At 44.0% G+C, this 11,725-nt stretch overlaps 1 protein-coding gene across 4 annotated transcripts; it reads right to left on the bottom strand.

Moving 5' to 3' along the window:
- Window positions 1–4,787: 4,787 nt before the first annotated feature.
- Window positions 4,788–6,480, bottom strand: LOC109938574 (malonate--CoA ligase ACSF3, mitochondrial-like). Of its 4 annotated transcripts, none has more exons than XM_048605853.1 (2): window positions 6,357–6,480; window positions 4,788–5,912 (listed from the first exon to the last, which is right to left on the bottom strand). In XM_048605853.1, exon 2 carries the CDS (start codon window positions 5,870–5,872, stop codon window positions 5,033–5,035), a length of 840 nt encoding a protein of 279 aa, XP_048461810.1. In that variant the 5' UTR covers window positions 5,873–5,912; window positions 6,357–6,480; the 3' UTR covers window positions 4,788–5,032. The 4 variants fall into 4 exon arrangements, with proteins under 4 accessions (XP_048461810.1, XP_048461812.1, XP_048461811.1 ...); XM_048605855.1 differs by having other exon boundaries at window positions 4,788–5,907; window positions 6,357–6,450; XM_048605854.1 differs by lacking the exon at window positions 6,357–6,480 and adding an exon at window positions 6,064–6,344.
- Between the last annotated feature and the right edge of the window lie 5,245 nt (window positions 6,481–11,725).

Below are 11,725 nucleotides of genomic sequence, written 5' to 3'. Positions count from 1 at the left end.
GCTTGGGGACCCTACAGCCCTCCGGACTCAATATTGAGTTCAATAATTTTAGGGCCTAAACTCTCCCATGTCCCAGCCCCCCACCCCACACACCAGGCCTTGTTACCACATAGCCTGCCACTACACACCCTCTGTTGTTAGTCACTAACAGTCCCCATTATCAACTATTCACCCTCCCAGCCTAATCGTTTGCAACTCCTTTGTCTGTCCAACTGTCTTTCTCTCTCTTTGGGCTCTATCCTATCGTTTACTCCCTACCCCACCCACATCCCTATTTTCTACATATAAACTGACGTTTTCCCAGCCACCATCAGTTCTGAGGAAGGGTCACCGGACCCGAAACGTTAACTTTGTTTTCTCCTCCACAGATGCTGCCAGACCTGCTGAGCTTTTCCAGCAACTTTGTTTTTGTAGCTGTTAATGGTGACTGTTAGTGGCTAACAATAGGTAATGTATAATGGTAGGCTATGGGATAACAAGGCCTGGTGTGTGGGGTAGGGCTCTATCCCTCGCTATTGTTTACTCATTACCCCCTCCCCCCACCCTACCTTCTGCATATAAACCGACAATTTCCTCCCTACCATCAGTTCTAAGGAAGGGTCACCGGACCCAAAACTTAACTCCGATTTCTCTTCACAGATGCTGCCAGACCCGCTGAGCTTTTCCAGAAACTTCTGTTTTTGTTCCTCAGAGAATTAATCTGGCCTCTGGATTGCTGGCCCAATGATATTACCATTACAATACTGGCTCCCCCATCTTGTAGGATTGTGGATTAGAGGACATTACAATGACAAGGATGGGTGAGACAACAGAGGAATTTAAAAACAAGAATTTGAATTGTAAAATCACAACATTGTTTAAAATCACTACATTGGGACCAATGTAAATCAACGTGGTGACCCTCAGGTCAAAGCACCTCGAGCCGTTTCTCTCTATTGAGAGAGCAGCCTATGGCCCATTAGGACTCTACTCTGACAACTTTACTTTTATAGGAATGATAAAGGAATGTGACTTTCTGGCAGTTAAGACATGGATAGCAGAATTTTGGATAGTCTCAAGTTTACAGAGGGTACAATGTGAGATACTAGCCAGGGGTAAATTGGATTAGTCAAGTTTAACATTAACAAAGGCATAGATCAGGGTTTCTGCAACATTCAAGCTAAAACAGTGCCAAAGCCAACACTGTAATAAAGGCAGATCTGGCGGTCTTCGGGATGGTGCAAACAGGGTTCAGTGTTCACTTTAGTAACAATGTCACACTAAGGTTTCAAAAAGACTGGCTTAATGTTAGACTTCTACTGGGTAGAGAAATTGAGTCAGTTCCGGAGCAGAGTTTGAATCAGAGACTAAAAACAATGTTTTAGCTTGCTTAATTGGAGATAATATATGCTCATCCAGTATGCACATAGTGAGGGCTACCTCTACACATGCATACAGTCATACAATATGTGCAAAAATTTGTTTCCAATCTTTACAGCATCACCTCATGTACACCATTTCTTTGACACCAGCTAGTTTAACCAGCTCTGTAATACCAGCTCACGTGTAGTCTGTCTAGTACCAGTTGATGTACACTATTATTTGAGTATATATATTGGATCACGTACACGTCTCCACAATGTTGGCCCATATGCACATTAGTATGCAGCCCTTGTGCACAGCTTCCAGTTTCCCGGTACGTGCAATACAAAGGCTGCATCTTTTAATTTTTCTCTTGTTTTATGGATGGCACAATGGCTCAGTGGTTAGCACTGCTGCCTGACTGTGCTAGGGACCCAGGTTCAGTTCCAGCTTCAGGTGACTGACAGTGTGGAATTTGCACATTCTCCCAATGTCTATTTGGGTTTCTGCTAGGTGCTCCAGTTTCCTCCCACAGTCCAAAGATGTGCAAGTTAGGTGGATTAGCCATGCTAAATTACCCATCGTGTTCAAGGATACGTAGACTGGGGGCATTAACCATGGGAAATGCAGGGTTCCAATGATCAGGTAGGGGGATGGGTCTGAGGGGGATGCTCTTCAATGGGTTAGTGTGGACTTATGGGCCAAATGGCCTGTTCCCACGCTGTGGGGATTCTATAAAGTTTAGGTTGTGGACCAAGGCAGAAAACTGGTTGTTTTAAACCAGTTTGGAAGGATTTGCTCCACTTTTAAAAACAAGTGAGTAGCGTTTACACTGTTGCTTTCTTCAAGCAGTGGGTAAAGATGTCTCAAACATCACAGTACCGTGGGTGTGTACAGCACAAGCACTTCCTGGAGACAGGCTGCTGACTGCACAAACCATTCAGGACCAATGATGGAGGGCAGGAATCACAAGCATGGCAAGACCTCTGATTGTTCACCAGGAACCAAATCAGTGGGGAAACAATACAGAGACTGCAACAGAGAATGGATCTCTCTCTCTTTGAGAGAGACTAAAACATGGAAGACAAGTCGTTATTCCCTCCCACCAGTTGCTGTAAGCTTAAAAAAAACCCAAGCAACTGTAGATGCTGGAAATCAGAAACAAAAACAGAAACTGCTGGAAAAACTCAACAGCTCTGGCAGCATCTGTGAAGAGAATGCTGCGAAGAAATCTGTGAAGAGTTAACATTTCAGGTCCAGTGACTCTTCTTCAGAACGGACTGTAGCTAGGAAAGGTTGGTATAGATGCTGAAGATGGGTAATGAGAAGTGTGGAGGAGTAAATTATAGGTGGAATGGAGCCCAGAGAGCAAGAAAAACAGGTGGGCAGAGAAAGGAATGGGTAAAGGTCATCCTGGGAGAGTGAACAGCCGCTAATGGAGATCATTAGTGGCTGACAATGAGATGTTTGTGGTATCAACCCATGTGATGACAGGGCCTGGGGTAAGGATATGAGAGAAGGTGCTCGAGCCCTAAAATTAATGAACTCAATATTGAGTCCAGAAGGCTTTCCAAGCGGAAAATGAGATGCTGAGCTTTGCTGGAACACTGCAACAAGCCCGAGACAGAGATGTTGGCCAAGGAACATGATGGTGCGTTAAGTGAAAACTCAAGGTCATTTTTGTGGACAGAACAAGGGTGTTCTGCAAAGCAGTCGCCCATACAGTGTTTCATCTCCCCATTGTAGAGGACAGCACATTGTAAGCAGCAAATACAGTGGACTAGATTGAATGAAGTGCTGCTTCACCTGGAAGGTGTATCTGGGACCCTGGATAGTGAGGAAGGAGGAAGTAAATGGGCAGATATTGTACCTTCTGCAACTGCAAAGCTCTGTGGGGATGTGGAGAGGTGTTGAGAGTGGAGGACGAGTTTTTTTTTATTCATTCACGGGATGAGGGCGTCGCTGGATAGGCAGCATTTATTGCCCATCCCAACAGTCAACCACATTGCTGCTGGTCTGGAGTCACATGTAGCCAGACCAGATAAGAATGGCAGTTTTCTTCCCTACAGGGCGTTAGTGAACTAGATGGGTTTTTCTGACAATCGACAATGGATTCATGGTCAGCATTAGATTCTTAATTCCAGATATTCATTGAATTCAAATTCCACCATCTGCTATGGCAGGATTCAAACTCGGGTCCCCAGAACATTATCTGGGTCTCTGGATTAACAGTTCAGTGATAATACCACTAGGCTACTGCCTCCCCCAGGTATCCCTGCAGAAGGCTGACAAGGGAGGACACTGAAATATGTGTCTAATGGTGGCATCCCACTGGAGGTGGTGGAACTGAGAGCTAATGATCCTTTGGATGTAGCTGCTGGTAGGATGGTAGGTGAGGACAAGGGGGAGCCTATCGCTAATTGTAGGAGGGAAGAGAGGTGCTGAGGGATGAAGTTTGGGAGATGCGTCAGACACAGCTGAGGGCCCTGTCAACCATGATGGTGTGGAATCTTCAACTGAGAAAGGAGGTGGCCTTTTCAGAGGCCCCCACCTTGTTGAAGTTAGCATCATTGATGTGAGGGAGACAGAGAAACTGGGAAAATGGAATATAGTCTTTATTGGAAGCAGGGTTAGAGGATGTATAGTCGAGGTAACTGTGGGAGTCCGTGGGTTTGTAGCGGATATTAGTGGCCAGCCTATCCCAGATATGGAAACAGAGATGTCGTGGAAGGGAAGGGAGGAGTCAGAGATGGACCAGAAGAAGGTGAAAGCAGGGTGGAACCTGGAGGCGTAATTGATAAACTTTTCCAATTCAGCATGAGAGAAGCAGCACCAATGATGTCATCAATGTACCAGAGAAAGAGTTGTGGGTGGGGGCCAGAATAGGACTGGAACAAGGAATGTCTCACAGAGAGACTCCTCCTTTTTTGTTAATGCCCTTAAATCCAATAATTTCTCCAATGCCATTTCCATACTAATATTGATTTTCCTTTAGTTCCTCACTCTTACGTTTTCTGGTCCTCCTTTGTAAACACAGAACTGAGGTACGTATTTAGTTGGCCAGATATTTCTTTATTCCCCATTATAATTATCCTGTTTCTGACTGTTAGAGAGAAAACACAACTATGGACCAGGGAATCTGACGTTAGGAATAGGGAAGATGCTAGATAACAGTGGTAGAATCAGGTACAGTCAGCATGGACTTACAAAAGGGAAACCATGTTTGACAAATCTACTGGCAGTCTTCGAGGATGTAACTAGTAGAGTTGTTCGGGGAACCAGTAAGTATAGTTTATTTGAACTTTCAGAAGGCTTTTGACTAAGTCCACGTAAGAGATTAATGTGTAAAATTAAATGTTATTAAATTAAATGTAAAACTAAAATTGGGGATATTGTATTGAGATGGATAGAAAATTGGTTAGCAGACAGGAAAAAATAGTATGAATATTTTTGTTTTCTGAATAGCAGACACTGACTAGTGGGGTACCACACGTCCTTTTCACTGACACTGGGAAAACTCAAGCAAAAATGTAATATTTAGAAGTGGCATCTGATTGCAGAGTGAGGGTCTGAATTATTAGGTCAACAAAGTGCCTTCCTTCTGCACACCAGTATGCTTGGAGGCTTCAGAATACACTGTCCTGATCTCAGTAACAGCTGTAATCATGGTAGATCAGGTCACAATCCTCCATTATTCACTTTCACCCTCTCCCACAGTGGCATTAGCAGTGAATTCCACGTGAATATAACTCCAGGTAACCAGCACAAACCAAGTTGGTAGACAGCAAAGGAAGGTTACCTGATGGCATAGTATTCCGTGGGTGGTGAGGACTCCTTTAGGGCGCCCTGTTGTCCCACTCGTGTACAGTATCATGGCTCCCCTATCTTTCCAGTCTGTGACAACAAAACCAGCATCTGGCACAGGAGCAGCAACATATTTTTCCAGGTGTTCATTATCAGAAGATTCTTGGAACTGACTGTAATCCGGTAACTGAAGGCACTTCACACCTAGTCTGTCAGCGACTGGGGTCATTAACTCTAAATAATTCTTTTCCACAATAATTAACGCGCTCTGAGAGTCCTGAACAACATACTCAAGTTCTGGAGCTGGATGCTTTTTGCACAGGGGCACAGCCACGCCACCACTCATCCAAGATGCCCACTGAGCAATAACATATGAGACATCATTAGGGCACAGGATTGAAATTCTTTGCTCCTTGATGTCACCATCAAGACATCCTAGTGCAGAATGAATCTTTCTTGCAAGGGCCAGACTGTATAGATACAGGTCTCTGTACGTGTAATGACCATTATCATCTACAATTGCAAGTCTTTCTGCAAAATTTCCAGCTCTGGTGAAAACCTGTTCTGTTTTTATTAATAAAGATGTTGTAGTGCTCAGCTTCTTTTTTAAGACTTTATGGGTCTTTACAATCCAAACAGCACACACACGTTGACTCCAGCAACTGGCACAGTAAATAACTGGCCCAGCAGTACACCTCAGGAAACTAGACAGCATCCTCCAACTCATGATCCTCCGTTATCTTGGTTGATATCCTCTTTCTGCTGATCTAGAGAAAAGGCAACAGTCAGATTTAAAGAAAATCAACTTGAACCTGCCAGTTCACACAGACATCTGAGTTTAAATCACTCCTGAGCTTTCCTTTCGCATTTCATTTGACATCACTTCAAATCTATACCGTCTCGTTCTTATTTCTTTACCATCGGAAACAGCCTCTCCCTTTCCTCTCAATCCAACCCCACATGATTTTGAAAATTTATCGCCTTCCCAGATATGGATAGGAAGATGTTGTCATGGATAAATTAACCGGCGGTGTGATTCCCTACTCTACGGGGCGCCCTGAAATTTAAATGTGTCCGTGACATTCAGTTGGATTGTGGAGTGGGCTTGTAATTGTGGGGGAGATCTGCGGTGGGGGCCGGACCGAGCTAGCCTGGCTCGGACCGAGCCGCCCCAACTTGACCTCTCCCTCTCTCCTCATCCTTCACTTTACCTCAGCCTCCTGCCGCCCGGAAATGGAGCCGCCGCTCAGAGTCCGGGTGCAACGAGCAACCAGAGAAACAGTCCGAGGGGAATCAAATCTGAGGGAGCGCAGATTGGGGAACTAGAAACTGGTCAGTACCTGGAATGGGGCGGGGTCTGATCGGTGGGCCGGGCCGGATGTTCCAGGGGAAGGACGGGGCGGGTCTATGGACGGAGCTCCCCAGGGGCGGGGCCAGTCCTCGCGGCTGGACAGGGTCTGTGCGCGTGGAGCCCCGCCCCATGGGCGGTGTCAGCGGATGGAGCCCCGCCCCAGGGGCGGTGTCAGCGGATGGAGCCCCGCCCCAGGGGCGGTGTCAGCGGACGGAGCCCCGCCCCAGGGGCGGTGTCTGGCCTGATGAGGAGGGGGCGGTGTCTGTGGTTGGAGCCCCGCCCCAGGGGCGGTGTCTGGCCTGATGGGAAGGGGGCGGTGTCAGCGGGTGGAGCCCCGCCCCAGGGGCGGTGTCTGGCCTGATGAGGAGGGGGCGGTGTCTGTGGTTGGAGCCCCGCCCCAGGGGCGGTGTCTGGCCTGGGGGCGGGGCGGCCCGACATGGATGTTGATGTATTGGAGTGGATCCATCTGCTACTTTATTTTTAATCATTCATGGGGTTTGGCTGTCAACGGGAAAGAAATTAATTGTCAACTCAGTGTTACCTTTGAGAGGGTAGTGGTCAACTGCTTCTCTGAATTGCAGTAGTCTATGTGATCATCTCACCAGTACCATAAACTAGATGGTCCAAGAATGTGACCCAGCAATTGTGAAGAAAATATGATGTATCAAAATTGAAGTAGTGTGTAACTTGTAGGTAATAGCATTCCCATATTCGTTCTGAACTCATTCTTCTGGATGGTAGATATCACAGGCTTGGGAGGTGCTGCGAATAAGTCTTGGCAAGGACATACCTGCTGCAACACACCCGGGCTCACCCCAAGCTGTTCAGATCTCTGACTACCCCAGAGTGAAATGTTGAAGGAGTTAATTGCAGCAGATATGAGAAACACAAGACTTTACTCTCAGTTGCTTTCTCACCTTGCTGAGTCTTAAGCATTATTAAGAATTAATGAGCTTAATCACTAAAGATCAAAAGCTTTATATTTATAGAACATGAAGACGCAGGGAGGAAAACTATTAGGACTGTGATGGGTGGAATGTGTTTGTAATCAGGCCCCATTACTGCAGAATTCACACCTTTAATATAAATGTCTCAGTTCAATCATCAAAATGACCAATTATTTCCCCTCTGTACTGTCCAGAATAAAATAGATGTTGACCAGTTCTGTTTAGTGAACTGGAAAAAAGTTCATTTATCATCATAAAACTTATTTCTTAAAGAAAATGGAAAATTTTGTTAAGATCTAAGCTGTATTCAGGTTAAGAGCTATATAAAAACAGACAATGCTGGAGAAAATCAGTTCTGAAGAATAGATAAAGTGGACCTGAAATGATAATTTTTTCTTTACAGATGCTGCCAGACCTGCTGAGTTTCTCCAGCATTGTCTGGTTTTATCTTAGATTTCCAGCATGCACAGTATTTTGCTTTTATGTAGAACTAAATCTCCTTTTAATCCCTAAACAGACACAGAACACTGCAGAGATGATCTTTTACAAGGGGCAAAAGAAAAGCACCCTAATTGTCCAATGGCCCGAAAAACAAAGGATAAAAGTTGCTGAATTCTCAAAGAAGACCAAGTTTTTGTATTTAACCTATTTTTTCCCCTAATCAACCTGTCCAGAGATGTTATTACATAACTCTGGAGCAGGTGGGACTTGAACACAGGCCTCCTGGTCCAAGAGTAGTGACACTACCTCTATGCCGCAAGAGGTCCCCGCCACTGAGTTTCTTTTTTTAATTAACCTATTTTTCTAATCAACCTGATCAGAGATGTTATTACACACTTCTGGAGGAGGTAGGACATGAACATAGGCCTCCCAGTCCAGGGGTAGGGACACTACCTTTGCATTATAGAGCCCTAAGAATCTGCTTTATAAAGGGCTCAAGTGATAAGGTACAGTTTGGCAGGCCATCACCTGTACAAGGGAACTCATACTCAATGAGCTCCGCAGAGAGATTCATTAGTGATTCCCCATGAACCTTGTAGAGGTTATCACAACTATGCAAAAGAAAGAAAAAGAAAATCAGATGAACCAAGCCATCTACATATATGCAGTTAAAAGATTTTAAACACCCAGCAGAACAAAATCCCATTTACTCCCCAACACCATCATTTTACAATTAATCAAAATCCAAAAAATACTCCTTCCCCAATCAGATCTGCAGATTGATGTAACTGCTTCTGTTCAGTTCGAGTCTTGCCATGATCTTTGAAGACTTTTTCTTTGACTCACAGACAACTGAGATTTTAGACTTTCCCAGCTTTCAATAATCAATTGCAAATATCTAATTCAGCACTTCTGGTCTGACAGTTTCCACAAACTGAAACCCTTACATTGGAGTAACTTACTTAACTGCTCTACACAAACCCCTATGTCTTTTGGGAGAAATCAATCTTGCATTGAATTTAAATCGGATCTCTTTCAAACTGAATTCAAAGCATTTAACTATATTAAAAATAATTTGCTCATCCTGGTTTCTGCTAAATTAATAACAACTTTTTTGTTCTCTTTCCTGCTGTAAATTCCACAATATGAACAATTATGTTAACTGTCTAAGATACCTTGTCATCTGTATTGTGATGGTTTAAAGTCATGGTTCAGCAAAGACTGAACCAGTTAATTATTAAACCTCTTCACACAAATAGATCAAACCATTAGTTTAAAATAACAACTCTAAACAAAATTATATATATAAAATTGACATAGCTTTCATCACACCAATCTTTTAGGACTGAGATGAGAGGGAATTTCTTCAAGTGGAGAGTGGTGAATCTTTGGAATTCTCAATCCCAATGGGCTGTGGAAGCTTAATCATTAAATAAATTAAAGCGAGAGATTGATAAATTAAGTTACTGTTGACATCAAGGAGTATGGAGATAGAGCAGGAATATGGCATTGAGGTAGGTGATCCCTCATGATCTAGAATGGTGGAGCAGACTCTTGGGGCTGAACGAGCTATTCCTACTCCTATGACAAGCAGCCCTCCTTCCCATCACCTATCTCTCTCAATTCCTCCATGCTCACTGAGTTAATCGGATCCCAGTTAAGAAACGTCTTGGTTTTAAAAATTCTCATCATGCTTTCAACTTCCTCTATGGCCTTGCCCATCTCCATTCCTGTAATTCTCTCCAACCCCAACCCTTGTTTCTTCCTCTAATTCTGATCTTTTGAGCATCCTAAATTTATTTGCTGTACCATTCACTGTCGCTGGGTCAAAATCCTGGAATTCCCTCCCTAAGGGCATTGTGGGACGACCCATAGCACAGGAACTGCAGTGGCTCAAGAAGGTAGTTCACCCCCACCTTCTCAAGGGGCAACCAGGGATGTGTAATAAATGCTGGACCCAGCCAGTGACACCCACATCCCACAAATACATAAAAAAATCGTTTCACAGCCACACCTTCATGACCAAGGTGATATGTTCTACAGTACCTTCCCTATATCTCGCTGCCTCTGGCCTCACGTTTTGCTTTTAAAAGATTCCCTAAAACTTGCCTCCTTGATGAAGCTGTTCTGATAAAAGGTCATCAACCTGGAATGTTGACATTTTCTCTCTCTCTCTCCCAATGATGCCTGACTTGCTGAGTATTTCCAGTATTTTTGGCTTTTATTTCAGATTTCCAGCATCTGTAGCATTTTCCTTTTTTATTAATTCTTGATCAGGCTTTTGGGTCCATAAGTTAATATCTCCTTACATGATTTGGTGTCATATTTTGTTTTAAATCTGCTACACCTTATCCTAAAACTTTGATTGCTTTTTCTGTATTTCCCCTAAAGAGGAAGCATCTGCTCTCTGTTTACTTTGTCAATCCCCTTTAGCATCTTATAAACATTAAAGTAGACAAGTACCCAGGGTCTGATAGGATCGATCCCAGGATACTGAAGGAGGGAAGGGAGCAGATTGCTGGCCCTTGACAAAGATTTTTTTATCCTCTGTAGCCACAGGTGAGGTTGCTGAAGATTGGAGAATAACCAATGGTGTTCCTTTGTTTACGAAGGGCAAGAGGGATAATCCAGGAAGTTACAGACCAGTGAACCGTATGGCAGTGGTAGGGAAATTATTGGAGAAGATTTTTAGGGACAGGCCTTACTTGCATTTGGAAAAGAACGGACTTATTAGGGATAGTCAGCATGGCTTTGTGGGGAGGTCTTGTCTCAGATTTGATTGAGTTTTTTGAGAAAGTGATGAGGATGATTGATGAGGATAGGACAGTGGATGTTGTCTGCACAGATTTTACTGAAGCATTTGATAAGGTCCCTCTTGGTAGGCTGGTCCAGAAGATTAAGTCACATGGAATCCGCGGTGCATTGATACATTGGATGCAAAATTGGCTTGCTCATCGAAGACAGAATGTAGTCATGAAGGATGTTTTTCTGACTAGTTCTGCAACTTGTGGTGCTCCATAGGGATCAGTGCTAGGACCTCTGTTGTTTGCTGTTTTAAAATTCATTCACAGGGTGAGGGTGTCAATGGCCAACATTTATTGCCCATCCCTAATTGCCCAGAGGGCAGTTGAAGACTCAACCACATTGCTGTGTGTCTGGAGTCACATGGAGGTCAGACCAGGTAAGGATGGCAGTTTCCTTCCCTAAAGGGCATTAATGAACCAGATGGGTTTTTCCTGACAATCAACAATGGGTTCATGGTCATCATTAGACTCTTAATACCAGATAGTTATTGAATTCAAATTCCATTATCTGTCATGGCGGGATTTGAACCCAGGTTCCCAGAACATTACCCGGGTCTCTGAACTATCAGCCCAGTGATAATACCACTAGGATGTTGCCTCTCCATAATTTATATGAATTGTTTAGATGAAATTGTCAGTGATCTGATTAGTAAATTCACAGATAATGTGAAAATTGATGCAGTTGTGGATAGAACATAGAACATAGAATAGTACAGCACAGTACAGGCCCTTTGGCCCATCATGTTGTGCCGACCTATTATCCTACTAAGATCAATCTACCCTGCATACCCTACATTTTACTATCTTCCATGTGCCTATCCAAGAGTTGCTTAAAAGTCTCTAAAGTATCTGACTCCACTACCACTGCCGGCAGCGCATTCCACACACCCACCACTCTCTACTTGAAGAACCTACCTCTGACATCTCCCCTATACCTTCCTCCAATCACCTTAAAATTATGCCCCCTCGTAATAGTCATTTCCGCCCTGGGAAAAAGTCTCTGGCTATCCACTCTATCTATGCCTCTCATCATCTTG

Source organism: Rhincodon typus, chromosome 15, assembly GCF_021869965.1.
Source record: "Rhincodon typus isolate 14 chromosome 15, sRhiTyp1.1, whole genome shotgun sequence".
Classification (NCBI taxonomy): Eukaryota; Metazoa; Chordata; class Chondrichthyes; order Orectolobiformes; family Rhincodontidae; genus Rhincodon; species Rhincodon typus.
Note: the sequence above shows the minus strand (reverse complement) of the source record. Positions and strands in the feature narration are given on the sequence as shown.